At 49.2% G+C, this 26,545-nt stretch overlaps 1 protein-coding gene across 4 annotated transcripts in view; it reads right to left on the bottom strand.

Moving 5' to 3' along the window:
- The window catches only part of WWC1 (WW and C2 domain containing 1), a 150,355-nt gene that overhangs the window by 31,526 nt on the left and 92,284 nt on the right, over positions 1 to 26,545 (bottom strand). For all 4 annotated transcript variants that reach the window (XM_041749309.1, XM_041749311.1, XM_041749310.1 and 1 more), the window contains exons 6-15: positions 21,367 to 21,496; positions 19,877 to 20,023; positions 18,602 to 18,675; positions 14,775 to 15,017; positions 8,188 to 8,277; positions 6,665 to 7,200; positions 3,188 to 3,296; positions 2,652 to 2,732; positions 1,951 to 2,037; positions 571 to 763 (exon numbers count right to left, since the gene is read on the bottom strand). In XM_041749309.1, the coding sequence (XP_041605243.1) occupies positions 571 to 763; positions 1,951 to 2,037; positions 2,652 to 2,732; positions 3,188 to 3,296; positions 6,665 to 7,200; positions 8,188 to 8,277; positions 14,775 to 15,017; positions 18,602 to 18,675; positions 19,877 to 20,023; positions 21,367 to 21,496 (1,690 nt within the window). The remainder of the gene's footprint in view (positions 1 to 570; positions 764 to 1,950; positions 2,038 to 2,651; positions 2,733 to 3,187; positions 3,297 to 6,664; positions 7,201 to 8,187; positions 8,278 to 14,774; positions 15,018 to 18,601; positions 18,676 to 19,876; positions 20,024 to 21,366; positions 21,497 to 26,545) is intronic.

The raw sequence follows: 26,545 nt of genomic DNA, 5'->3' as shown, positions 1-26,545 counted from the left end.
ATGACAGCCAGTGAGCATCTGGTATGTGCAGACACATTACGATTTTCATCCTTGCTATGAGGACCAGCAGCAATCAGCAGCACTTAGGAGCTTCCCCAATGCAGGATCCCCTGGTGTCTTCCCCACTCCCCCGCCCCCAACCAAACTTGCTGAATCAGAATCAGCATTTTAACCAGAGCCCCGGGTAACCTGTGTGCATGTTCAGTTCCAGAAACACTGCTTTAATCCTCACTTAATCCCCAGAGAACCATCCGTGAGGTAGCCAGTGTCAGCTGGATTTTATAGAGAAGGAGACTGAGATGGAGTCCGAAGCCAATGCAGTGTCAGGCACAAGGGATGTGGCCCGGCAATCGGTCAACTCAGAAAGGAGCTTCTGGCTTCCTTGCCCCCTTCCCAGTAAGTGCAAGAATGCCGTTCACCTGCACAAGTCCCTGCTTGGAACCCGGATGAGCTTCACTTACATTACAGCCTGCGTTTTCTCCAAGCCTTCTCCCTACACTGCAATGTGAGCCCATCCCCAGAAGGACAGAAGGCGGCCCAGATGGACAGACAGACAGGCATGGCCCTCACCAGGCACTCCTCCAGATGGCTCCGGTCAGTGGTACACACGTCGACTCTTAAGGTCTTCTGGTGAAGGGCTGGATAAGACATGGACACCCAGAACATCTCATTGAACACGAGGGTGTCTGAGGCGTCCAGGGGCCGGGTCCGAAACAGGCAGGTGGTGCTTTCGGAGCAGGGAAGGATAGCTACACGAATGTTCCTAGAGGGTGACAGAGGAGAGCCAATAGGTCAGCCCAAGTGTGGGCTGATGTGCTGGGCTCAGCAGTTGCCACAAATCCCTAAGAAAACAACAGTGGGGGGAGTCTGTACGTTCTCCAGTGGCTATGCAGGTATTTGTAAAGGAAGCAGAAAGGGCCCCAAGGATAACGAATTACTCTTCCTTCTGAATCCCCCAATCCCTAGAACCTTAAAGTGGGTGGAGCCGGAGGCCAACCATGTGCAAACTTCCATGAACAGAAGGATCGGCAAGTCTGCTTGTTAACACTCAGGAATCCTTACCCACTGCCGGTCAGAAGGCAAAATGCTACAGCTCCGGTGGAGGGGAATGTGGCAGTCCTGACAAAATTATAGATGCACTGACCCTGTGACCCATTCAGCTCCCCTCTAGGTACTCTCCCACGGGTACCCCTGAACAAAGACCAGTGACATATGGAGAAGCTTATTCATTCCGGCACTGTAAAAGCAAAAGGCTGACAACTCTACTGTCCAATCTTGTCCTCCTTCTGCTTGACATGCTTTCCTCCTGCCTTTCCCCTTCCAACATGTGGCAGCTCCAGATGCTGGCTGGGTACAGACCACAGAAACAGGAGCTCCTGTTGCTGCCCTGAGTGTGCTGTCTAGTTAAAGAAGGAGCATGTAGGCAGATGAAATGCAATGAAACATAAACCCGGTCTGCAATGGGAAGAGCCAATAAGCCAACAGTGCAGGTGTTTGCTGGATCGTCCACTGTAAGCTAATACCCCTCACACCCTTCCATAGAAGCACAGTGGCAGGCAATGACTCTCGAGAACAGCAGACCTATCTCTTTCTGTGTGGCATACTTGAGCTTAGAGCAGATAAAAGGGGCCGTGACCTTCTTTTTCATGAGGCTTCAAGCTCACAAGGGCAAGGATTTGCTCACTACTCCATTCTTAGTGCCGGCACAGCACAGGTGCTTATGACATACTTGTGAAGGAGCTGAAGCTGTTTACATGCTTCTCTTTATAAGTCAGTGAGTTTACCATTATGCCTGTATCTGCATTCACAGTATTGACACTTTGCATTACGGTCATATATATTAAAGACACACAGGGCCTGTTGTTGGAGCAGGGCAGAGCAGGAGAGTACTCCCGGGGACAGCCACAGAGGCTGAGAGGGTAATCTATACCCTGTCAGCAACGTACTCACACTTTCTGGTCCTGTTGCAGCAACAGAGCAGAAAGGTTACTGAGCTGGATGATTAATATTGCAAATTGCTTATTCTTCTCCTCATACCTGAAATGGAAAGGGGCAGATGGAGCACCTATGAGTGACACATTTCTCTGTTTCTTAATGATCACAGATGGGGCTGCTGGCTGTTCTGGGGACTCTGGTGAGCTTGAGAGCATAGGGCCAGGGCTTTGCTGCCATGCAGGGATGGAGATGCAGAGCTGTCAGTCTGAATTTTTAAAGAGAAGCCAGAAGATTTCGTGTGAAATTTCTTGATATTTAAATGTCAGCAATTAATTTCCAGTGAAAATAGTATTGAGGCCCTCCTGCCTCAAGAGAAAGCAACAAGAAGAGCCAATCTGGGCTGTAGCCTCTGGAGGGTTGAAACCACAGTGGGATGATGGTAACACGAAAAGCCACAGCTACAGTGGCCAAACAGATCAAGATGCGAGTCTTACGCTCTGGCTCTGCCACTGGCCAGCTCAGTGAGTTCAGGAAAATTAGGAGGTCTTTAAGACCTCATTTTTCTCTTTGTAAAATGTGGAGTTGAAAGGGAGGGAGAGGGTGGCCCCCTTTAATTGGGAGCCCACACCGTTGGCAGGTCCCAGGGCAGCCGTGAAGGTCAAAGCTGGGGAGATGCTGCCGACCACCCCTCTGCGCTCGTGCTCCCAGTTACTTACTTCAAGGCAATCTGAACCCGGGTGGTACCCACTGCTTCTGATTCATCACTGTCAAAAGCAGCGGCTTCGGAAGCACCCAGTCTGGAAGGCAACAAGGGGAGGAGGGTCAGACTTCCCAGCAGTTACCCAGGGCCAAAGCCACTTTCCAGAAACGGGCTTCTCTCTGGCAGGGTGCAGCTGGGTCCTCAAGGAGGAAGGTTTGGGTCTGCTCAGACTCCCGGCAGACACCTGCCTTCTCACAACTGCTCGGGATTCCTCTCTGAGAGGGGCTGCTCTTTCTTTAGGACTTGCACCCCTAGCCAGATGTCCTTCGTGGCAATCATGGAACCAGCATCCCTGCACACATGCCATGCCTCAAGCCCCAGGGGGAACAACAGTGCTGTCTGCATCTCCAACACACCTCAAACAGGGTTCCCAAGGGGAAGATGGGGTCACCTGGCTATGCCCTCCTATGGACCCCTCCCACACCCCTGAGCGGGCCCAGGGCTCTGCATTCTCAGACGTCCCAGAGAGAGCCAGGACTCCTATGGACCCACCTCTGCACGGAAGCCTCATACACACCACTGTCCCCAGCCACCGATTCATCCGACACAGCTGCTGAGACACAGGCCACTTTCAGGCTGCACCCCTGGGCTGTATTCATAGCTGGAGGAAGAAGGGGGAAAAGGAGGGATGGCAAGGCAGGGTTCAGAAATCAGGACAGTCTTTGCAACACATACTTTGATCCACCCTTTGTCCTTAGGCGGTCCTGCCAAATACCACCTCTGAATTCGACAGCAAGGTCCTGCCTTGCTTTGGGGTACATAGGATTCTGTATTTAACATCCCAGATTTGGAAGCCAAAGTGCCTGGATTCACACCTCAGCTCAATGACTTACTGCTTCATGACAACTGGGACATGGATTTCAGCTCTCTGGCCCTTGGGTTCCTTGTCTGGAGGATGGAGAGAGTAACACCTACCCTGTGGGGCTGTCAGGAGGACCCAACAAGACATTCTAGGAAGTCCTTAGTACAGAGGCTGATGCAGGAAAAGACTATGAAATTTAGTACCACTATCCTTACTGCAATGGTCATTCCCATCACTGTGGTGATGCCTTTGAGACAGATTCCTACACATCTGGGGCAAAATAATAGCCCCGGGACCCTTGGGAGGGTCAAGAGGAAGAAGAGAGGATTTCACTACTAGCACTCCCACTCGGCCTACTCCATTCCACTCTTTTTTGGTTAAGATTTTTAAAATTTATTTGAGAGAGAGAGTAAGGGTCAGCAGGAGAGCACAAGCAAGGAAGAGTGGTGGAGGAGTGGAAAATGGCAAAGCAGCCCGCCCCCCCGCCCCGAGCAGGGAGCTTGATGAGGGGCTCCATCCCAGGACCCCAGGATCTGACCTGAGCCGAAGGCAGACACCTAACTGATGGAGCCACCCAGGCGCCCCTCTATTCCACTCCTAACTCAACTCCTCAGCAACCCTGTCCTTCATGGAGGCCCTCAAAATATCCAACCCAGGGCTCCAAATAGGCACTTGGCACATGCTGCATATTCCTTCCCTCCTTAAGTCACAAGCATCAATGGTGTGCCAGGCCCACTGCCAGGCTCAGAGCTATCAAGATGGATAGGACAGTTCCTGAGCTGCGTGCAGCGGGTAAGACCAGATTCAGGCTCTTGGAGCTCACAGCCAGCACTTCTGAGCGCCTGCTGTGTGCCAGGCACCAGGGCAGCCTGGAGAGGAGACTGGAGGGCAGGCCAGTGTTGGAGGGACACAGCGAGCCGGGAGAAGCCAAGCAGCTATCTGGGTGCGGCCTTCCCAGCCTGTGTCCCACGCCTGCTGTGGCCAGCGGAGACCTCCCACCTTCAGACCCACGCATCTCCACCCTCCACTAAACCACTTAAGGAGATTAATTTGTCTGCTGACTGAACAGCGGCATTAATCGCATAACCTGCTTAGTGTCGGCGCTCAGGCTGGCATCGTTCACTGCAGGGATGGCTTTTGGAGATGGCACGAAGGAAACGCCATCCTGAGACATGTGCGGTCCTTGGCCCATAAGCCCTAAGGGTACTCGGGAGGAGAGGGTGGCTCCCAGCACCTTGTTGGGTCCCTGATTTGGCTTATTGCCACCTTTGACAGAGTGTCAGGAGCTCTTCTGCAGCTTCGTTAGAGGTTCCACCTGCACCCACTCCTCTCCAGGGGACAATTTTCTGAAGTTTGCCACCTGCTATAGTATGAAGCCTGTTTTTATTTTTGTTTGAGAGCACTCAGCAAGACTCCCTTCCTGATGAGGGAGCCCCAGGGATCTCTCGGCTCCTCTTCTAAGGAAATGGCTGGCACTCACCCAGCAGAGCCTTTAATTAACCAGGAAATCTCGTCTTCCCCCCACATTGCTCCCACTGGCCCTTGGACACGAATGGATAATTCTGGTCATAGCAGCAGCCCTCCTGCCTATTTCTGGAGCCTTAAGGCTGAGATGGGTTCAGTACCCCCCCCCCCCCCCCCGCCGGCCTCATGAGGACCCAGGAGCATGAGCCCTGTGCATACACAGCTGGCACATGTCTTAGTGTGGGATTCAGACAGGTGGTCCTGGTGCCAATCCTGAGTCTACCACTTCCTAGCTGTGACACTGACCCTACTGGGCCTCACTTCTTTTGTCTGTAAATGAGGATAGAAGTAGCACCCATTTCACAGAGCTGTTATGAGGCTTAAATGAGTCAATACATAACAGTAACTGTATCTCGTATACCTACATTCAATAAATCATAGCCAGGAAAGCCTGGGAGCCCCAGGTGAGCTTTCTGGGCACTCTGTTCCATTTCGGCCTTCATACTAGGTAGGCATGTTGGGCCTGGGAGCCCCAGAGTATCTCCAGAACAGACACACAGAGCTGCCTCACGTCCTGAGAGGAGTATGATAATGAAGAGGTTGGGTGCTGGGTCAGAAAAACCCAGGTTCCAATCCCTTCTTTCCCCACTTGCTGGCTGGGAGACCTAGAGTTAGCAATACCACCTTGCTGAATCTGTTTCCTCATCTGTGAAATGGGCATTATAGAAGTAATCTACTTCACTTTATAAAGCACACTGCCCACCACATAATATACCCCAATGAACATTAACTATTATTATCTAATACGTGGTTGCTGCTAAAAATGAAGAATTTCTCTCCTGATAAATCTTAGCTGTCACCATCAGCATCTTCTGTTTTGAAGATTTCAAATTGCATCTCAATCCACACCAAGATGTTCCTTCTGACCCCATGCAGAATGGGAGCCAGACCATATCATTCCCTTGCTCCAAATGGCCATATGGGTCCCTGCTGCTATTAGGATAAAATCCAAACTCCTTACCATGGCCTGTTAAGCCTTAAATGACTTGGACTCTGCCTGGTTCTCTGGTTTGGTGGTGACCTCTAAACTCTGGCCTCACAGATTTCACTCTTGCTTTTCCTAAGGCTAGTTCCTTCTCACTATTCAAGGACCTCAAATATCATCTTCTTTCACAACTCGCTCTGAACTGGCAGCGCTACCCCAACCTGAATGGCCTGATCATATCCCATCTTAATTTCCTTCTAGGGCTTTTATTGGTCTGACTGTACAGTTACTGTCTGTGCCTTCATTTGCATGTGAGCTTCATGGGAACAGGTACCCTGAGCTTGCCCGTCCTCAACACTGTATCCTTGTGACTAATCCTGTGCCTGGCACATGGTCTATCTGTTGAATGAACAAATGAAGGAATCCATGTGTATCCATTAGCACAATACCTGGCATTTAGTTTTAACAGATACTTAGTATCTGTTGAGTGAAGGAATCCATCACAGATAACACCTAAGGCCAAGACCTAGAACACAGTAGGCACATTAAAAATGCCTACTGAATGACTAAATGAATTGGTATACACGTAGAGGCCAGGCACACAGAAAGCAGTCAGTGGATGACCATAATCACCATTGGGGTCTGTGCTCAGGCCTGAGTGCAGCTCTAACCCTCCTCAATCCTTGTGGTCCCCCTTTCCCCATGTGATGCTCTCTACCTTGGCCCAACTGTTTGCCTTCTGTTCCTGGTTCGTCCAGTTGGTATTTTTCTTGGGTGCTGCTGCCAAGGCTCAGTTCACAAAGAGTGGCACTCAGCTCCGGGTCTTCATACTCCAGAGGGCTCAGGAAAGCATCTCCAGCCAGGAGGGGGTCGGCAATGAGAGGGGAGCAGGGTGGGGATGGAGAGGAGAGGGAGGAGCGGGGCGACAGGGAGGTCATGGACTTCGGGGTGCCAGATAGGGAGCGCAGGGCCTGTAGGCGGCCGCCCCCCTCCACCTTCTGGGTCTTGGCCACCTCATCCTCATGGATGGTGGTGATGCAGCCGGAGGGCCGGAAGCCCGTGGCCCCCTCCAAGAGCAGAAACTCCACCTTGCTCTGCAGTTCCGAGTCCAGCTGCTCAAAGGGGTCGTAGTAGAGGTCAGTGAAGCTGGCTGAGGTGGAGGAGTCCAGGCTGGAGGCAGCCAGGGAGCCTCGGCTGGACGTAAGGGACCCAGGGCTGCTGCCTGAGGACAGAGACTGCATGCTGCTTGAGAGGCTGGGGGGCAGGGAGAGAACATTGGGTGAGAACACTCAGAGCGCAGTGGGCCACCCAGAACCACCTTCCACGACGGCCACTTAGAACACTTCATTTTGTTGGGCCCTCTTGACAGTCTCCAGGGGAGACCATGCACCCCCATTTCACTAAAAACGATACCCTGAGAAGGCCACATAATCAGAGAGTGGCAGAGCTGGGATTCAAACCCAAGTCCTCTGCCTTGAAACTCCACTTTTTCCTCTGTTTGCCAAACCTCCACTGGCCCGAGTCCAGTTTCACACTACTTTTCCCTGTGTGAATCCAGCCTTATTTCTTGACATTTTCCTTCAAATACACTCATTCTTTACTCTTCAATACATTCATCTTTTTTTTTTTTAAGAGATCTTATCCATTCATCAGAGAGAGAGAGAGAGATACAGGTTCCTCTCTGAGCAGGAAGCTTGAGGCAGGGTTGGTCTCAGGATCCCGGAATCATGATCTGAGCAGAAAGCAGACGCCTAACCGACTGAGCCACCCATGTGCCCCTAATACATTCATCTTAAAAGGAAACTTTATATTCTAAGTGCGACTTTATATCCTATTGCTTATTGCAAATAGAAGGCAAACATTGCAAATCTCTGACCGAACAAAATGTTATTAAATCCCAGTTCTGTGCTGCTGCCCACCAAGGCCCAGGCTGGGGCCTGCTGTCTCTGTGTCAGGAAAGCAGATGGGCAGGTATTCGAGACTTCAGTGAGACACATCAGCCTCTGATGGGGGCCTTTTCCTCAGGGCTATCAGGACTGAATGCCACAGTCCAGAGAAGTGAAGAACTCTGCCCCTGGCCAAGCCTGGCCCGGTCCAAGGCCACCAGCCTCCCTAGCTGCCTGCTGGGTTTCTAAATGTCCACATTCAAGCTGTGGAGGATGAAGGAAGGGCAGAGTCTGGGCTACCTGGGGATACTGGATTTGGCCATCCCCAAGGACACACTCATGGCCCACCACTCACCTTTTCAGCTGAGAATGTAGAGCTGCTACTTGTCGGGTGGCTTCCTCCAGTTCTCTCACCAGCTGGTTCCTCTTACTGTTTAACTTTAACCTGAAGGGACAAAGAGCATGAATGGGGAAACCCGAGGAGATCAGCCTCTGTCTATTTGAATGGGGAATCGTAGGCAGGTACTTGTGGACAAGTACACACACACCCACGGTCACACATGCAGGAATTTTCCAGAAGTGTTTTACTGCAATATTTGGGGAGATATGGCCTCCAAATAGGATCCTATAGTAACTGCTGTATTCATCACCTACTATATATCAGGTGCCATGCTAAGAAACGCATAACACTGTTTTAATTCATTTGCACAGTAACCATGCACAGCAAAAATGGTTTTACCACTTTATATACAAGGAAATTGAAGATCTTAGAATTAAATAATTTACTTAAAGCTAAGGAATTAGTGTCAGAATTAGAATTCTACTCAATCATCCCTCCCTCTCCATCCTTCCTTCCCATCCATGGCTGCTACCCATCCACCAATATTTGCTGAGTGCCTACCTCATACCAGAACCTATTTTTGGCCCCTGGGGATAAAGATGTGAACAAAACAGAACTAGTTTCTGCTCTTACAGAGCTTACATTCTGCTGGGGAGAGTGGGAGAGGACAAATATGAAGAAAGTAGTCAAATATCTAATATCTAACACAGCGTGTGTCAAAGTTTATGGGGAAAAAGTAGAGAATGGTAGGAAAGAATGTAGGAATGACCCAATTTAGACTGGCAGGTGGGTCTCCTTGAGCAAGTGACTTTGTGGCTGGTCCTGTTGGTGCTCCCCTAGATCTACTGTCTCTTCAGCTCTCTGAGTCCACTGCTGGACCCCTTCACAGCTTCCCTTGCAGCTGGGCATCTGGGACAGGGTTCTGGCCAGTAGGATGTGAGCGAAGAAGGCACATCAGGCTGAAGTGGATCTTCCCCACTGCTCCCTGGAAGGCTCTAAAAGTAGAGGTGCCACAGATGGGAAGAGCCTGGGTCCCCAAATGACCAAACATAGCCAGGCATACTTGACTGCACACCATGTAGGCAAGAAATAAACTTCTACTGTGTTAAGCCATGGAGCTTTGGGAGGTTGTTTCTTGCAGTAGGTGGCCTCCCCTGACTAGCAGAGACATTTAAGCTGATATGAAGGATGGATAGGAGTTGGCCAGGAAAAGTACAGGTGAAAGAACATTCCAAGCAGGGAATCACACCAGGGACCTCTTTCACTTTAAGGTCACCATGGCTGCTGTTAGGAGAATGGGCAGAAGGTTGTGGACAGGAGACAGGGACAAGAGTTGGGGTGGCTACAATATTTATTGAGATGGTGTGGACCATCTGGAGGAGACCAAGAAAGGTCACAGGCTGGATGAAGGTCAAGGCTGAGGGATTTAGGAGAAAGACTGGGAGGTACCAGCTACTAGCAACCAAACAGATCTGAGATGGCTTCTATAGAGACGGAAAGGTGAGGGGCAGAGCAGCCCAGGAGAAGAGTTCTCTTATGGATGTGTGGGCATAAATGTTGAGCAGGTGGTGGTTGTAAAGGTGGGGGATCCCTATCACACAGATCACCACATGAAAGAGAGGACCATATGCTATGAGTCAGACTGTGTCCCTCTACCCCAAAATTCATATGCTGAAGTTTTGGTAACCCAGTGCCTCAAAATGTGACTGTATTTGGAGAAAAGGCCTTTAAAGAATCAAGGTAAAATGAAGTCATGCAGATAAGCTCTAAGCCAACATTCTTATAAGAGATTAAGACACAGACATGCACACAGAGCAGACCAAGTGAAGTCATAGCAGACGTTCATGTGTGGATGGCCATCTTCAAGCTAAGGAGAGAAAATTCCGAAGAAACAATCCTGCCAACATCTTGGTCTTGGACATCAGCTTCCAGAACTGTGAGATAATACACTTCTGCTATGGAAGTCACCCATTTTGTGGTATTTTCGCTTGGCAGCCCTAACATAAGAATGCACTACTCTAGGGTAAAATATAGTAGGGGAGGAAAGGGAAGGCCCAGGACTAAGCTCTGAGTATATACAGCACTCCCAGGTTGAATAAACTGGCAATAGTAGGCAAAGGAGCCTGAGAGAATGGGACCAGAGAAGAAAGCAGGCGAGTGTGGTGGAATGTTCTGGAACATGGGCACAAAGATCTGCATGGAGGCATGTCTGATAGCTGATACTAAAGCCCATTTCAGTAATGACTCTGGAAGCAAAATCCTTATATTTAGAAGAAACTGCTAGATATAGGCCCAACCCTTAGCCCCAGCCTCTCCTGAAATCCCACATGGAGGGCAGCCTGGGTGGCTCCCTCTAACCACTGGAGTGCCCACCTTAAGGTCCCAGGATCTGACAGGGAAGGGGTTCCATCAAGCAAGGCTATGCCCTTACAAACTCATGACGTGGGTTGCCCTCAGGAAGCCACTACATTTTTGGTTCTCTGTGTGTGGTCTGCAGACCTCCTACATCAGAAAGGGAGGAGCACTTCCTAAATGCTCATTCTTGGGTCCATCTTTGATAAAGTGAATCAGAGAGTCTGGGGCAGGGCCCATGCATCTGCGCCTCTATTCGGGCACACAGGTGATTTTTAGGCACACTAAGGTTTCCAAGCCGCTGCATTGTCTGCTTTTCTAGCACCTTGTTTACCACATGGCTGTGGCTCAGTATTTGCTGCATGGATGATTTTTTTCCCAGTTGAGATAGGCAAAATTCATTTTCTCTGCTGAAAGATCTGGATGTTATATCTCCCACAGACAGATGTGTTCTACTGTGGGGCTCATATCCCCTTATGCTATCTTGCTAGAGAGGGACTAGCTGACCTGTCCCCAGAGTATAAGCAATCCAGCCTAGGGCCTGGGAGAAAGAGTTCATTCTCATGGAAAAACATAACCATGCCAAACCTCTACCTGTAACACACCCAGACCTCTAACACAGGTTCTGCAATGAAGACCAGAACTTGCTCTAGACAACTGAGCAAGGTGGTGAAGGACTCAGTGTGGTTCTTGGCCAGTTCAATCCCTGGCACTGTTCTTTCAGAGTCTCGCCTGGGGCTGGCGGGGCAGGCAGCAGGCCGGCAGATGGAGTACGTAGTGCACAAAATCCTTGATTCTTGAAGGAATGGATGGAACTGTAGAATCTCCTCACTCCCCAGAAGAGCAAAGCCCTAGAAAGCTGTGAGGTTGCAGAGTCACAGGGCAGCTGGGGCTCACCATTTCTACCTTCACTTTCCTGCTCTTTGGGAGCAAAGTCACAGAGTTGTGTTCTGGGAATCTACAGAAAATGCAGGTCCCACTGGAGCCCTGGAGCCCTACCACAGTGCCAGGGAGACTGGGATTTGGGTGGCTTCAACTTCCCAAGCGTGGGAGTGTAGCCACCTGCAGCAATACACAGGTGCTGAGGCATCCTCAGAGAGGTGCTGGGCTCGGCAGGCCATATGGCATTTATGTGTGATGCCTGGCACATGCTGGGAAGCCATGAACACATCAAGCATGGAAGAACAGAGAAGATCCGGAAGGTGGAGCTGGAATCCCCACAAGCTGTACCTGGGGTGTTGGCTCAGACTGAAAGAGCTTGGGCTGAATTGCAGGCCTGGGGAACTAGTCCCTGGGGAGAGGCCAGGGAGTCTATGCTCTAATCAGTCCCCCATGTGACTGTGCAGCAACTCTCAAAAGTACTGATGGTGGGCCCATGGAAAGGGGGGTTAGACATGGGGTGCTAGGATGTCCAACTGTGAGTGATCTGTGATTGAGGTCTGGTGGGCCTGTGGTGCCCTTCCTGGACGTGTCTATTCCCATCCTTCTCAAGGGCCCCAGGGGTGGAGAGGCTGATGTGTGAGAGTGAGGAACATATTCCCAGTCCGAGAGAGAGACAGGAGAGAGGAAGAGAAGAAATAAAGGGAGAGAAAGTGACCCAGAGAGAGAACAATAGAGTCTGGGGAATGAACACAGACACAGGACCAGAAGCAAACAGCCATAGACATGGACAAAAAGGCAAAAAGGATCACTGGGATGGCTTTCTCCTCTCTCTTCAGCAGGATGCTTGCAGCCCTCAGCACTGTCCCTGCCCGTCCTGTGACTCTCTACTCCTCCTGCCCCCAGGCTCCCTGGCTTCCCCTGTCTGTACCTCTGGGACCTCTGGGTCGCCTGGTTGTGACAACTCGCCATTCTGGGGAGGGGCAGCAATCAGACCTTGGAAATACAGGATTAAAGGTGATAACAAAAGCCCTTCTGAGTGGGCAGCAGCCTGAAGCAAGCATGGGCTCCGGAGCTGGCAACCTGGATTCTAATCCCAGCTCTACCATGTGGTGGTATTGGCTGAGCCTCAGTTTCCAGACCTATAAAATAGGGATTGGCCTCCAGGTTGCTGGAAGGTTTCAACAAGATAATGTAGGTTATAGGGTCTGGCACATAGGGGCAGCATTTGCATGTAGAACACAGGTCTTTAAGAGAACCTCCAATCCTATTTTCAAGAAATCAATAGTATTAGAGCAGGGAAGAGCATCAGTTCACAATCTGGTGCAACTGCCTATCTTCAGACCATATAGGTATTCAATGTAATTATTTTTTTCCCTACTAGGCAACTAAAGTCCATATTGGTCAATGACTTGCTCAAGGTCAGCAGTGGGAAGGGTTTCTCTTTTGATCCAACAAGGAGTGAGGCTGCCACGAGTCTCTTCTCTTCAGCTGTGGCCTATGAACATGATGAACGGCTAAAGGCTTCCTCATGGCTACTATATGGTCTGGGAACAAGTGCAAGACCCAGGGGACTGTTAAAGGAGGCCAGAAGACTCATGTAGAAGTCTGTGAAAGGTCTGCTTAGGCCAGCTAACCATTTATTCTTTCAACTGACACTGAAGGTGCAAGGGCATATAGACAGGCCTTCTCCCCACAGTGTCTAGCCCCAGGGAGAGTTGGATAGAGAGGTGGGGCTGAACATTTCTAGCAGGTACTTCCAAGGCTGCAAGACACCAATTACTGAATCTCTGTCCTCCCCCTCCTCCCACCTGTGTGGTGGTGGGTCAGTCTATCAGCCACCCCTCCAGGGGATGGTGGAAGGGAAGAAAGCAACAGGTCTCTTAGCCATTCTGAGAAGGGGGTTAAGGATAAATGGTCTCTGATGTGCTTGCTTACAAGAGGCCAGGCAGACACTGCTCAGCTTGATCCATCTAACGTCCCAACATGTGCAAGTGGGGCTTATTCGGGTGCCAGGGCATGATTGCGAGTTGAGTGCTGTAGAGCTCAGAAGGTTCCCTGAAGGTGTCTTAGGACTCATCACGAGGTGACACAGAGAGCAAACACCCAGGCACCGAGGACGCCTGGCCTACTTCCACTGGGGTGCAGGCAAGTTCACCTGCTTTATAAACTGGGCTTCTGCCTCTGATTTCCTCTGAAAGAGGAATTCCCTTGCTCATCCCTGCCCTAAGCCCCCCCCCCCACACACACACAAATCACTACCTTCACTTCTAAGTTCCTTAAGGGCAGGGACCTTACTCAAAGTCTGCTGCCAAAAAAAACGAAAATAACTAGGATAGATTTTAAGAGGCACTGGAGCAGGGATTGTGACTTATTAATTTCTGAATCCTCCAAATTGCCTTGTACAGAGAATATGTGCAACAAAATGTTTCTCAAATGAATAAATGATGGGCTGATGGATAGAATGAATGAATGAGATCAAAGGATTACAGGGCCTACTCTGAACACAGGGCTATGCTCTGTGCAATGGTGGGTGTGGAGCTTCGTGGGACACTGAAGGAAATAGTCTGTTATCTAGAGAACATAAGCCAATGGCTTTTGGGTTACACCACGCACATGAATGGAGGTGATTAAGCCTTCACGATATTTTTTGAAGTTATTGCATTAGTTGCCGATGGTTAAAAACTAAAAATACAAGCAACTCTTTTCTTGAAATATGAGGACGCCTGGCAGCCCAAGGCCTGAATTCCCATCTGCTGGAGGTGGGAGTCGGCACCATGTGAGGCAGACAAGCGGGGGGTGGGGGGGTGGGGGGGTGTGGGGGGGGCGCATACCAGTCTGACCGAGTTTCCCACCATGTGGGCCTCCAGCATTTGTGCCACCTGCTTGGCCCCTATAAGCATCTCACTTTGCAACGCCTTGGCCTAAGGTGAAATCAGTTCAGTGGGTCATGACCATCATGAAAAGAAATGCAATATGCGAGACAGCATATTGGAGGGCTATCACATGTACAAAGGGTATGCACTGCTTTGTGAAACTTCTCTATCATGTGAGTCACTGTCAAAAAGTTGGCAAATGACTGCTTTACATGACAGAGGGTTATGCAGCTTACCTTAGGCAGAAGATAATTTCGAAAACCTGCACCTGAGCAGACGTTTTGGTACTGTGATTCCCTGTGTAAACTCCCGGGGCACTGGTATTCTGGATGGTGAATCATTTCCCCCAATCTGCTACTCTGGGGAGTTGCGAGATCTTTACACTGAGTGTTCTTAGAGGGGAGTCCTTGTGCCCCTTCCCTTGCCTGGGCTGGAGGACAGACTGGCAGTGAGGGTGGGGTCCCACGCCCCCTCCTGGCTCCAGCCCAGCCCCACCTCTCCGTCAGTGCCTTGCTCTGGGTGTCCCGAGCTGCCTGCAGGTCCTTCTCCAACCGCTTCCGGGCCATCTCCAGCTGCTCCACCTCCCCCTGGGTCCACTTTCGGGGGCTGATGAAGCGCATCTCTTTCAGCAGCTCTTCCTTCTCATTGATGAGGATCAGCCGGTCCCTTTCCGAGTCCAGCACTCCAGGCCAGGCTTCACTGTCCAGCTTGGCCAGCTGGATCTTCAGGTTGGCGATCCTGTGGGCAGAGAGGCAAGCATGACGGGTGTGCCCAGTGGCACTGCGGGAGCAGGGTAACAGGCTGTATTTCCAAGGTTACGTACTTTGAGCCATCTCTGGCAGCGACTGTCCTCCTTTGGACCAGCATGTCGTCTCAAGGAACATATTTTTATCTAACAAACACATGTGGTGCCTATCGTGTGCCAACAGTGAATAGGCTCTGCAGGGGTGGCAAAGAGATATAAACAGGGCAATGTCCTTGCCCTGAGGGACACTAAGCCTGATAGAACAGAGAGCTGGATTCATCACCAGGCAAGAGCCTTCTACAGCCAGCTATGTGACCTTGGGCAAGTCACTTCCTTCATCTCCCTGAAGGGAGTAACAAACGTTCCTTTGTCATAGGGTTGTGGTGGAAGGCTTTAGACATATTCCATGAACTCTCAAAGCATGGTATTTGGCACACAGTAAGCACTCAAATGAATGTTTCTGCTGTTATTGTTTTATTCCCTGGTTTGGTCACTTCCTAGGTACCTAATGTTTGGTGAACTCCCTGAGTCTTATTCTGAAAATGAGTAAGAATGTATTCAGAGTAGCTGGCACATAACAGGTGCTCAACCAGTGGCAGTCAGAGGCCCACCACAATGACAGCAAATAATGCAATTGCTGACTGTGTATTCCCAGTCCAGAGAGTGGTGGCAGCACTGTGTCACCAACTGTGGATATGGAGTCAGAGGCCTTGAGCCGGAGAGTATTGGCTCTGGCCTTCTCAACGGGAGGCACCATTCCTTTTTTTTTTTTTTTTTTTAATAATTTAAATTCAGTTTGCCAACATATAGTATAACACCCCATGCTCATCTTATGGTGAGAAGGCACCATTTTTAAATCATTTTGGTATCATGAGCTTCTAGCACAGTGCCTGGTACACTGAAGGCATTATTAAAAGGAAGGAGTTGGGAGCTCTATCCCTTAACTTCATTGAGACACAGTATCCCCTCCTGTAAGGTTGGGTCAATGATGCAATCTGCAAGGTGGGTTATGAGAACCAAACGAAAACTTACCATTAAGAGCCCTTTATACATTGTCAAGTGCCACATAGATATTAAGTATAATTATCTTTGGACGAAAGTAAGATTCACAACATAACTAAGATGAGTGCTACAAATATCTCAAAGGAATCATGATGTGGACCTTTAGGATTTAGCCTTCCCAAAGACTTGCAGCTATTATATCCTTGCCCCACCGGATCCCTAAAGCGTGGATAAGATCTGGCGGTAAAGCTGCTGGACAGATGTCTGCAGAAGGTATGGTTCACCTAAGACTGCAATTCATAAATATGGCCAATACTTGTTGAGAGCCCAGGCCCCTGGACTCCCAGTTTGATCTTATCTGCAGACATGTGGCCCGACCCTTTATTTATAAAAACATTGTTGGAGACAAAATATTCACAGTGTATCTTGAAAATTCCATGCACACAAACACATCTAGGTTTGCTCATTTCCCAGCCAGGTGCATCAGAGGGATTCTTGGAGTTGGTTAATTTATATTTCACATTCACAAAGAGAGTAATCTGGGACAACTCTGTAGCTTCCACCATTGAGGATGGAGTGATATGTATAGGTCTGGCAGGGGCTCCACTTTGAAGCAGTACATTGAAGGGGTGATCGATGCTTAATGCTTAGATGTACTTTCTAGAGGCGCCTTCCCAGGGCTCCTTAACCTTTGGGCCAGCCATCTTTTGGCAAATCTGATGAAAAGCACTAGACTGGCTCTGCAGAAATGCACACATGACAAAATTTAGCATGCAGACTTTTCACTACAGCCACCTGCCCTCGTTTCTTCAAGCCGTGCAGCCTCTGCTTTCTACTCAGCAGGCTGCTCTACCCTTGACACTTCAATGACCTCTGGGTGAAAAGGGAGGCCTGAAGCTGGGTAACTGCAGATGAGCCAAGACCCTGCCATGGGAAGTTTAATGGCTCAACCCCAGAGGGAAGATTTCAATCTTTGAGTCTCTCCAGAACTGATCCTCTAAGATAGGCATTATTGCAGGCTGGAATAGATCCAGGGTTCAGAGTGGTCCCCTTCTGAGGGGACAAGTGGCTGTCCAAATGCAGAAGTCCTGCTGTTTCACTGGGCCTCTAGGGGGAGCTGATATAATGCACAGTGTTTTTTCTATCTGACCAGTATCCAATTTCTCCTTCTGTTAACAATGCTCCAAATTTTCTTTGGGAAATCGCTCCTCCCGTACTTAAGTCACTTGGTTCCCACAAAGCTGATCTCAATCCCCCTCCCAGAGTTAGGCACATGACCCATGCCTGGACCTTCAGAGAATTCTAATTCCTCCAACTCTGCAACAATGATTGGTTCACCAGGAAAAGCCCGGGAGCATCAAACTCAAAACCCGTTAAATCTATTGGGAAAGGTAGATCCTCCTTCTGCTGGGGTGGCTAACCTGATAGTATATAACTCTAGAATTTCTGGGGGTCACCTTTATGTTTTTGGTAGGAAAGTCTGTCAACACAAAGGCAAGCAGGGTAGAGAGAAAAGGGGAGAAACTGAGTCTATATAACATGATTTGAATCTCTGGATCCAGCTGTGCCTGAACCTGCTTTACCCTCAGACTTTGGAATTCAATAAGCCAACAGATTTCCTTTTCTACTTCTCCTAGTTCCTGTAGGATTTCTGTTACTGCTGCAAAGGTTCTGCTAATCACACAGAGTTGGCAGAGAGGCAGAGCTGGGCACTGCCACACCTTTATATGGCCTGGCTTAGAATGTCCGTGGGCCAGGCAGCATGTGGCCTAAAGAGGAATGGATGCAATATGCCTGGCTTCATTAGCCATCACACTCTGTGGGTTCTTTCCCAGGAAGGCTGGCTTCGTGAACAAGAAGATCATGGACTTGGAGCCAGACTGTTCAGAGTTCAAAATCTGACTCCATCATCTTGAAAAGTCATAAAACATCTTAGATCTTACCTTTCTCTTCTCTAACATGGAGATAATACAAACTACGCTATAAGGTTGTTTTTAAAATGCAATGAGATGATACACATACAAATGCTTTTATACAATACCTGGTGCATAACAGATGCTCTAAAAATAACAGCTTTGATTATTGTTTAATTTGTTTAGTTGGCAGAACCCAACTGAAGCTACAGAACAACAGAACTGTCACTGGGGTCTGCACAGTTTGTAAGCACAGCTTGCTCCTTGTTGGGCAGGAGACACTGAAGTGTTTAGTATCCAACTCCTTTTTGGCTTATCACTAAAACCTCAGTTGTGCTTCTTCAAACCAGGCTACTTATAGGACTACTGAAAAATCCTGATTATAGAAACTGAGTCCAGTAAGTGGAAAAATAACTAGGCTCGAGGATTCACAGATTTGGGTTCAAAGCACAGTTCTACTTTTTACCTAGTGAAGCATCCCTGACTCAGTCATTTCCTTTCTGAGCTTCAGAGGGGGGTTAAAATATAAATATCCTAATACTTATCTTCATAATCTTAGAGGATTAAAGAGAAGGAGGCGTGTGAAAAGCCAGGCATGGAGCAGACACTGTGCAATGGTAGTTATCATCATCGAAGCCATCCCGCCCCCAGCCCCTAATTACCTTCTCTTAGCCTCTTCATATCGAAGGCGCAATCTGACCTTCTCTGCCAACTGATTGTTGCTGCTCGTGCCAAACTGGGGGAAAGAACAAAGTCGGGAATTATAGGGCCATTGTGGCCGGTGCGGAGTTGGATTTCAAGAGCTCATGAGAGACTTGACAGCTTGCGTGGGAAGTAGCTAAGAATAGCCCCCAATTACCGACTTGGCTGTGTGATAGCAGGGAAGCTAGTCAGGCAAAGACGCTTTCCTGCCTGCAGGCTGTGGGAAGACCCCCAAACTCAGACATCTATCACTTCTAGAAGAGAAGATGAGAGCCTAGAATATCATCTTGCAGCCCTGAAAGGCTTGGAGCCCATTCAAGCCCCAGAAGTATGGAGGACAGCTGGTCAGAAGGAAACAGGGCGGGGGGCAGCCAATATACAAGAAAGACATCGTCAGGAAGCTGCAGAGGGGCTCAGCTGAAAACTCAGGGAGGACTGAAACACGGAATGATTGAGGAGAAGGCCCTAGAACTGGCAGGGAGTCCTACAGGTGGCTTGTAGCTGGAAACATGGGTGGTTTGGAGAAGAAGGGGAACAGCCCATAGGACACCATTTGTCAAGCACTCTTGACAATGTTCAAGAAGCTACAAGGCTCACCCAAGCAGACATGGATATAGCTTCTCTTTGTAAGTGGGGACACACCTATTGGAACCAGAATGGAATAGCACTGGGCCACGGAGGCTAGGAGGCAGGTCTGCTTAATGTTACCTGCTCTAAGAAAACAAAAGTGCTCCAAACATGCCAGACAGCTGTGGGTCAGTCTTGCTCTAAAACTTTCACAGAGTACAATCTGGATGGCAGTCTCAGTGTTCACTACTGTGACCAGACTGAGCTTTTGAAGAGTTGCTGTCTGAAAGCTGTGTGGAATGTTTTGGGAGGAACAGAAGGAAAATATCACCTGCTTTACAGCTAGTGAAAGAAAAACAGGATGGTGTTACAAATCCACAAGAAGGGAACCCAAGAGAGATGCTGGTCCTTCAGACATGCTCTGTGTGCAGCATCTAGAGATGCAAGCACATGGCCAGGTCACACTCAGGACCATGGAGTCAGTGCTGGCTTTTCCTCCATACCATCACACCATGTCATCCCGGGGCCGAGATGTCTGCAAGAGAATGGAGCTCCAGAAGGCTGAGTTAGCAGCCGGGCCAACAGAGAGACACTGGTCAACTCCCCAGGTGAGAGACGAGGAGGTGGCTGCCTGCTACAGCGGCCTCCTGGACGCACTGACTACTCACACTTCCCGAGATGTCTGTCTGGGAGCTGACGTCCAGGTACTGTTTTGGCAGTGGGTAACCTGAACTCTCCAGAGAGCTGCTGCTGGACCACAAGTCAGAGTGGGACCCTCTGTCTGTGCGGAAGCCATCCTTCAGCATGGCGAGGCTCTAAGGAGGGGAAGGCAGGGTTAGCAACACAACTTCCCAGAAGGGAGCTTTGGTCTGTCACCCTCTGTGTGCTATCCTCTCCACCTTTCGTAATTCAGTAAAAATCCACGCTCACTCTGGTTATTCCACTTACCTTATAAAGAGCTAGCAGCAAGTGGGTAGTTGCTCAGTCTTTAACTTGGGAGAGAATGGTATGGACTCTGGCTCTGGAGCCACCTGCCTGACTTGGAATCCTTGCCCTGCTACTTACTAGCTGTGTGACCTGAGGTAGTTGATTAAGCTCTCTGTGTCTCAGTTTCCCCTCCTAAAAAAGAGGAATAACCATAGGTCCTATCTCATAGGACTATCATACTGATTTAATGGGATGACCAATGTAAAGTGCTCATACAGCCAATACTCAATACCTGTTGGCTTTATCATCAGCTTGCTTAATCCTGACATCAGTCCTGTGAAAAATGACCTAGGAATATCTCCATTTTATTGATAAGAGAGTTGTTACATGGAAAGGCTGGCAAATGACAAAGCAGGATTTGGTTCAATCACAATAGGAACATGGTTCCCACAGCACTAGGGCCTGAATGTTTTCACTGGGTTGCTGTCCTGGACAGGAGTTTCAAAATAATTTTGTTTGCCATAGAGCATAAAGCTTCCTTCACTAAATCAGTTATAGCACCTCTGAGCCCAACTCTTAATCTGCCAAGGGGAAAAACAAATACAGGATCTCAGAGGTCAGGGTAGTTCCTGTGGGGAGAGGTGGAGTGTCCAGGGATGAAAAGAACAGGCTTCTGAGACGGTGTTCACGGGTTCGAATCCTGACTCTATGACTGACTCTGAGCTGTACAGTCATTATCTGTATGAAGGGAATGACCTCTGGCTGGTATAAGAGGTAAGTGAGGCGTGATACACGCAAAGTGCTTGGCCCAATTGCATGGCACGTTAAATCACAGGGAATATCATTTGTTCGGTCCTCAGCACAGACGGAGAACATGCAATACAATACTTATGAAGATGTTGCATTTTGATGTTGGGGCTACTGATGTCAAAACCATCCCCGTTTGGTTCTTTGAAAAGCAAGCCAGGTAGCTAGAGCCAGTGGCAAAGACATGACCTTTGGACTAGAACAGATGGCTCCTGTTACAACTCTGCCAGTGATGTGACCTTAGGCAAGTCACCTAATGCTTCTGAACCTCCTTTTCTTGCTCTACAAGATGAGACTGAACACCCAAGAAGACCAATGATGAGAACTCAGTGAGCTGTGCAGCACACAGAAACAGCATGAGTCCCGGCACAGAAAGGTGCTCAGGAAAAATCGAGGTAGGACCACATCACAGGAACTCCCGTACCTTAATGAGATCTTGCTTTTCTTTTTCTCCACATGTGATGGCCTTTTTGATGGCTTTTGTTTCTCTCAAGACAGCCTGAGCTTCATCCAGTTTGTAGCTGCCCTGAGCATCAGACATTTTCTTATCGATTCTAGGAAACAGTCAGTGGGAAAAGTCAGACAGAGATAGGGTGAGGGATGGAGTCTCCCCAGGGGAAAAGCATGGAAGACAAACTTCAGTCCCATAAGGAGGCTCCTCTGTGTCCTACACTCCCTCCCTCCCCTTATCCTAAAGCTTCAGTCCCATAAGGAGGCTCCTCTGTGTCCTACACTCCCTCCCTCCCCTTATCCGAAAGGTCCTGCCTTTAGGATAAGGCACAGTAGGCGCCTGTGAAATGTCTTGCAGTGTGGGGCTGCAGAAGCAACACCACCCTTGAAGTCAAGCATCCTCTAAGCACCAGCTCTTACAGGAAGCTTTCCCTGATTACCTCCCTGTATCCTCCAGGCTGGGCGAGGTGTTCCCATAACACTGTGTGTAGCTGTGACACTGTAACCATTTACACTGTGTTCTAGTTAGTGGTATATGTGGTAGTATCCTTGACTGGTCTCTGGCAGGCTTGGGACAGGGATGGGACTGAGTAAGTTTCAGTAGTTTTATTTTATTAAAAAGATTTTATTTATTTATTCATCACACACACACACACACACACACACACACACACACACACAAGCAGAGACATAGGCAGAAGAAGAAGCAGGCTCCCTGTGAGGGGAACCGGATACGGGCCTCAGTCCCAGGGCCCCGGGATCACAACCTGAGCCAAAGGCAGATGCTCAACCACTGAGCTACCCAGATGCCCCAGTTTCAGTAGTCTTAGAACGTGGTATAGAACAGTCCTTTAACTTGCGGTCTCTCAACCTCACCATCTTGACATTTGGGGAGGATGATTCATGGTGGGGGGCTGTCCTGTGCATTGTTGGCTGTTTAGTAGCATCCCTGGTCTCTGCCATCTCAGTGCCAGTAGCATTCTGACCCCCAGCTGTGACAACCAAAAACACCTCCATACTTTCTCCGATGCCCCCTGGGGGACAGGAGCTGGATGATTTGCTGAGCCAACAAGCACAGTGAAGGCGAGTTGTGAATGATGAAAAACTCCTAGCCCTGCCCCTCAGTGGCCTGGCCTTGGGCACAGCCCTCAACACAAGGAGGCTTAGCTTGTTCCTCTATAAAAAACCTGGGTAATGTCACCTGCCCCACCCATGCTCACGAAGCTGCTAAGAATGTCAGATGGGATAAAAGATGGATAGGCAGGCAGTGGACTGGGAAGGACGGGACCAAATCAGCTTATCTAGGCCCCACATACAGGACAATGTTGCTTTCTGAAGGACAACCAAGCCGGAGATGGTGGAGGTCCAGGCTTTCTGGGGAAGGAGGCCGTGGTGTGGAGAAGCTTCGGAGGAAAGAAAGAAAACTTCAACTACTTCACACTTTCCCCAAAGGCTAGGCCTCCCGTTTCAGTCCCCAAAGGAGAAAAGGAAGTCTTACAGTCTGAGGGAACACCAGAAACCCATTATTTCAGGATGAGAAACTGCTCGAAGGCATTCCTCTCTGGTTTCCTGCTTGAGGCCAAACTGTCCTAGGCTAAAAATAACCTGAGTGGGGAATCACTGAGGGGGTGGGGGGCAGGTTTTCATCCCCGTCTGTCTGTCTGCCTCTGAGCAGGAGAGAGGGAGAGAACCCGGGTCTCAGCGCGGCCCTCCCCCTGCCCTTCCGTTATTTCAGCCTCCGTGGAGAGAAAACAAAGCCCCATTTATGTCTCCCCACTAAAAATAGCCTGTCTATTCCTTTCGAGGACTTGGGCCTGAGCAGGCCTGCCAGGTTGGCTAAGACTGGTCTCAGATTTAGTTTGAAAAATTAGTCTAAAGGGAGCTTTCTGTAGCAGGGGCCCTGCCCAAGATGCTCTGTGGAGAGGAGGGTCCCCCAGGACCGGAGGTGGCCCTGCCCCAGATGTGGGGGGGAGGGGTGCAGGAGAAATGCCATTTGCTTGAGCAGGGCTGGGGGCTCCAGGGAGGGGGCTGTGCCCTGCTGTCCTCTGCCAACAGGGTGAGGATGGCTTTGAATCCTCAGCAGGATGAGACAGAAGCGGTTTGTCTGCTGTGCCCTGGGCTCCTCAGACAGCCTCTACCTGATTTCCCTCAGGGGCCTTAGCAACCCAGGCTCTGGAATTTGGCTCCAGAGAGGAGCTCCAAGAGGGAACACTCTTGGGATTGGGGGGTAGGGGGAGGGGAACAAAGGGTCACCATTATGTGCTCAGTGAATGAATCTTTTTTTTTTTTTTAAGGGAAAGAAAAGTTGTGTGGTTGAAGGGGAGAGGAGGGTGTAGTGGGCTGCGTGTGTTTTAGAATTTCTAAATTATGCAGCTGTCCAGAGATTCACACACCCGCTAGTCACAGGACAGCCACAGAGAAGCAGGGCAAAGGTTCTGACAGCAGCCAACTCCCCTTGGTCTTGTCCAGACAACTCTCACCTGGGCAGGGCGGCTTTGGGGACATGCGGGAAGATGCTGCATGGCCCTTCTCCCACAGGGATGATGTGCCAAGTCTCAACTCTTTCCTATTTACAAGGGCTCCAAGTGGCTGACAGACCAAGTCCCAAGCTTTCATCTTGATTTTTTTTTTCAGTCTCTGAAGATGCATCTTTCAATCCTCATCGACCTTTCCTTTTTTTTTAAAACTAGGGTTGCTGACCATAAATATGGTCATGACAAGGGAACAAGCTTTACCTTCTCCCATGCTCTGCAAAGGGAAGAGGCTGAGAGCAGTAGAAGTGATAAGATCACCTCCCACCACTGGCCTCTGCAAAAGATCCCAAGGGACATGGAAAGAGGCCTCCTGTTTTCTGGGGATGAGGAGGGGGTTATGAAGGATGAAGCCAGGAAGGAAGGTATTAGCACATGAGTGGCAAAACCCAACAGTCCTGGGTTCTGACCCCAGCCCCGCTGCTTACTGGGTGAGGGAGCGTATGGTAGGTAGGTATATTTTCAACCTCTTTGGTGCTCTCATCTGTAAAATGGGGCATGACAAAAACCTCTCTTAAAGGGATAGAGACAGTGAAATGAGTTGAGTGATGCATAGTGCTTACCCAGCACAGCCTTGAGCCTGGGGCAAACGAGTTCATCTGAGTTCCTCCCCAAACCCAAGCCAGCAACTAGCTAGAGGTCACCCCCCCCCCCGCCCCCCACACACACATCCCTCACCCGATCCTTACGCTCACTGCTAGGCACTGTCACACACTTCAGTTTAATCTCCACAATAACTTATTTTTCAGGTAAAGAAACCAAAGCTCAAAGGGGCTAAGTCATTTTTGGAAGGTTCCTGGGAACTGGGATTTAAACCCAGGCCATCTGCCCCTCGAGGCTACATTCCTAACCCTCTCTGCCAAGGTGTGCATTAAAGCAGATGCCTTCCTCCATACTGAACATGGAGCTGGCTTCGGTAAGGAGCGTGGGCGGCCAGAGCTGCCACGGGTCCTATCTAGGCCTGATATCAAACATCAGTTGGGCGGAGGGAGGAGGAAAAAAAGGAGGCTTGTCTTTGGGGTTTCAGCGTCAGCTTACCAAAGAACAAGAATTTTCAATGCTTCTACAGGGTGACAAAGTGGTAAAACAGGTTTGTGGTGGCTCAGAGAATAATGGGAAATGTTCTAACCAGAAGCTCCTGAGGATTGCAGGAAGGGGAGGGGGGGGAAGGCCCCTGCGGTAAGATGACGTGGGAATGAGTAACCTTTAAACTATGTGTTCAGAATCTGGAGGGCTCATGAGGTTATTTGCTTTATAGATCACAGATCGGAGTTTTCTAAGCTCATATTCATGCTGTCGACTGTCACATGTATATATACGTCTATTAGTAACATATGTACCTATAGAAGCACACATATATAAAACCGTATTTTATAATAATTTATAATACGAAAAAGTATTGTACATAATCCATGACACAAAGCCACGCTTTCTGAAACCTTGTGTGGTGGAGGATTCATGTAGTTCCCCCGTAGCTTTGGAGATGCGAAGATGTGAATCAGAACCAACCAACCCCTAAGAGTGGTCACAGTCCTCTCGATTAATCAAGATTGGTGACAGCCATCTCAAGGCTTGGAGCTGTGGCCACAGAGTAGTGGGGTGGATCTGAGGTTCAGAGGATGAAGAAAAGGTAGAGTCAGAGAAAAGGCAAGTGACTAGAGAAGCAGTTGTCTGTTGGGAATCTAAGTGAGATGTCCCTTAGAACAGAGAAATGGACTGCATGTTCTCCCTGGGGCTTCCAAGAGGGCGACCAGGCACCTCTGTCATGACTGTACACTGAGTCCATCAAATATACTGAACATGACTCAACGCACAAATGTTCACTGCATGTGTGATTATTCATAACAATAAGCTGAGGCTTGCTGAGCACATACTATGTGACTCAGTTTCCTCTCCTACAAAGGGGAGTTAACCAAAAGAACATTCCTTATAGAGTTGCAATGGGGATCAAATGAGGTCACCCAAGCAGAAACACTGAAAGTGCTGCTGGGCAGAGTAACTGCTCAATAAATCTTAGCTAGTATGATAATGATAATAGGGATCAATGCACCTGCTCTAAAGAAACAACAGAGCTATATCTTGGTGGCAAGTCAGTTTCTAAATGTGAAAATTACATTTGGTCAAAGTTATCCTGGAAACTCTGTAAGTCACCCATAGAGTACGGTGGCCATGACATGATGCATCTTTTCCCAGTGCTCTGTGTGTTGTGGAAGAAATCCTCATTCCTTCAGTGGGGCACACTAGCTGCTCAACTTTAGGGGCCATGGGAAAGCAGAGTTTGTTTTATTTGCATGTGTACCAGATCCTATTGTATCTCCTGGAGGAGATGAGACAGGTGCCCAGAAATGCCCAACAAAACTTGTTTCTGTGACTGGCTGGTAAAACTGGCTTCATCGGCTTCAGGAATTCAGAGGACAATGAGAACTCTGGTTTGAAAGGATTCCCTTTGGGGCATCTCGGGGGGTTCAGTTGGTTAAGCATCTGCCTTTGGCTCAGGTCATGATCCCAGGGTCCTGGGACCAAGCCCCACATTGCATCGGATTCCCTGCTCAGAAGGGAGTCTGCTTCTCCCTCTGCTCCTCCCTCTGCTCATGCTTGTGGTCTCTCTATGAAGTAAATAAA

This window comes from Vulpes lagopus, chromosome 3 (assembly GCF_018345385.1).
Source record: "Vulpes lagopus strain Blue_001 chromosome 3, ASM1834538v1, whole genome shotgun sequence".
Classification (NCBI taxonomy): Eukaryota; Metazoa; Chordata; class Mammalia; order Carnivora; family Canidae; genus Vulpes; species Vulpes lagopus.
Note: the sequence above shows the minus strand (reverse complement) of the source record. Positions and strands in the feature narration are given on the sequence as shown.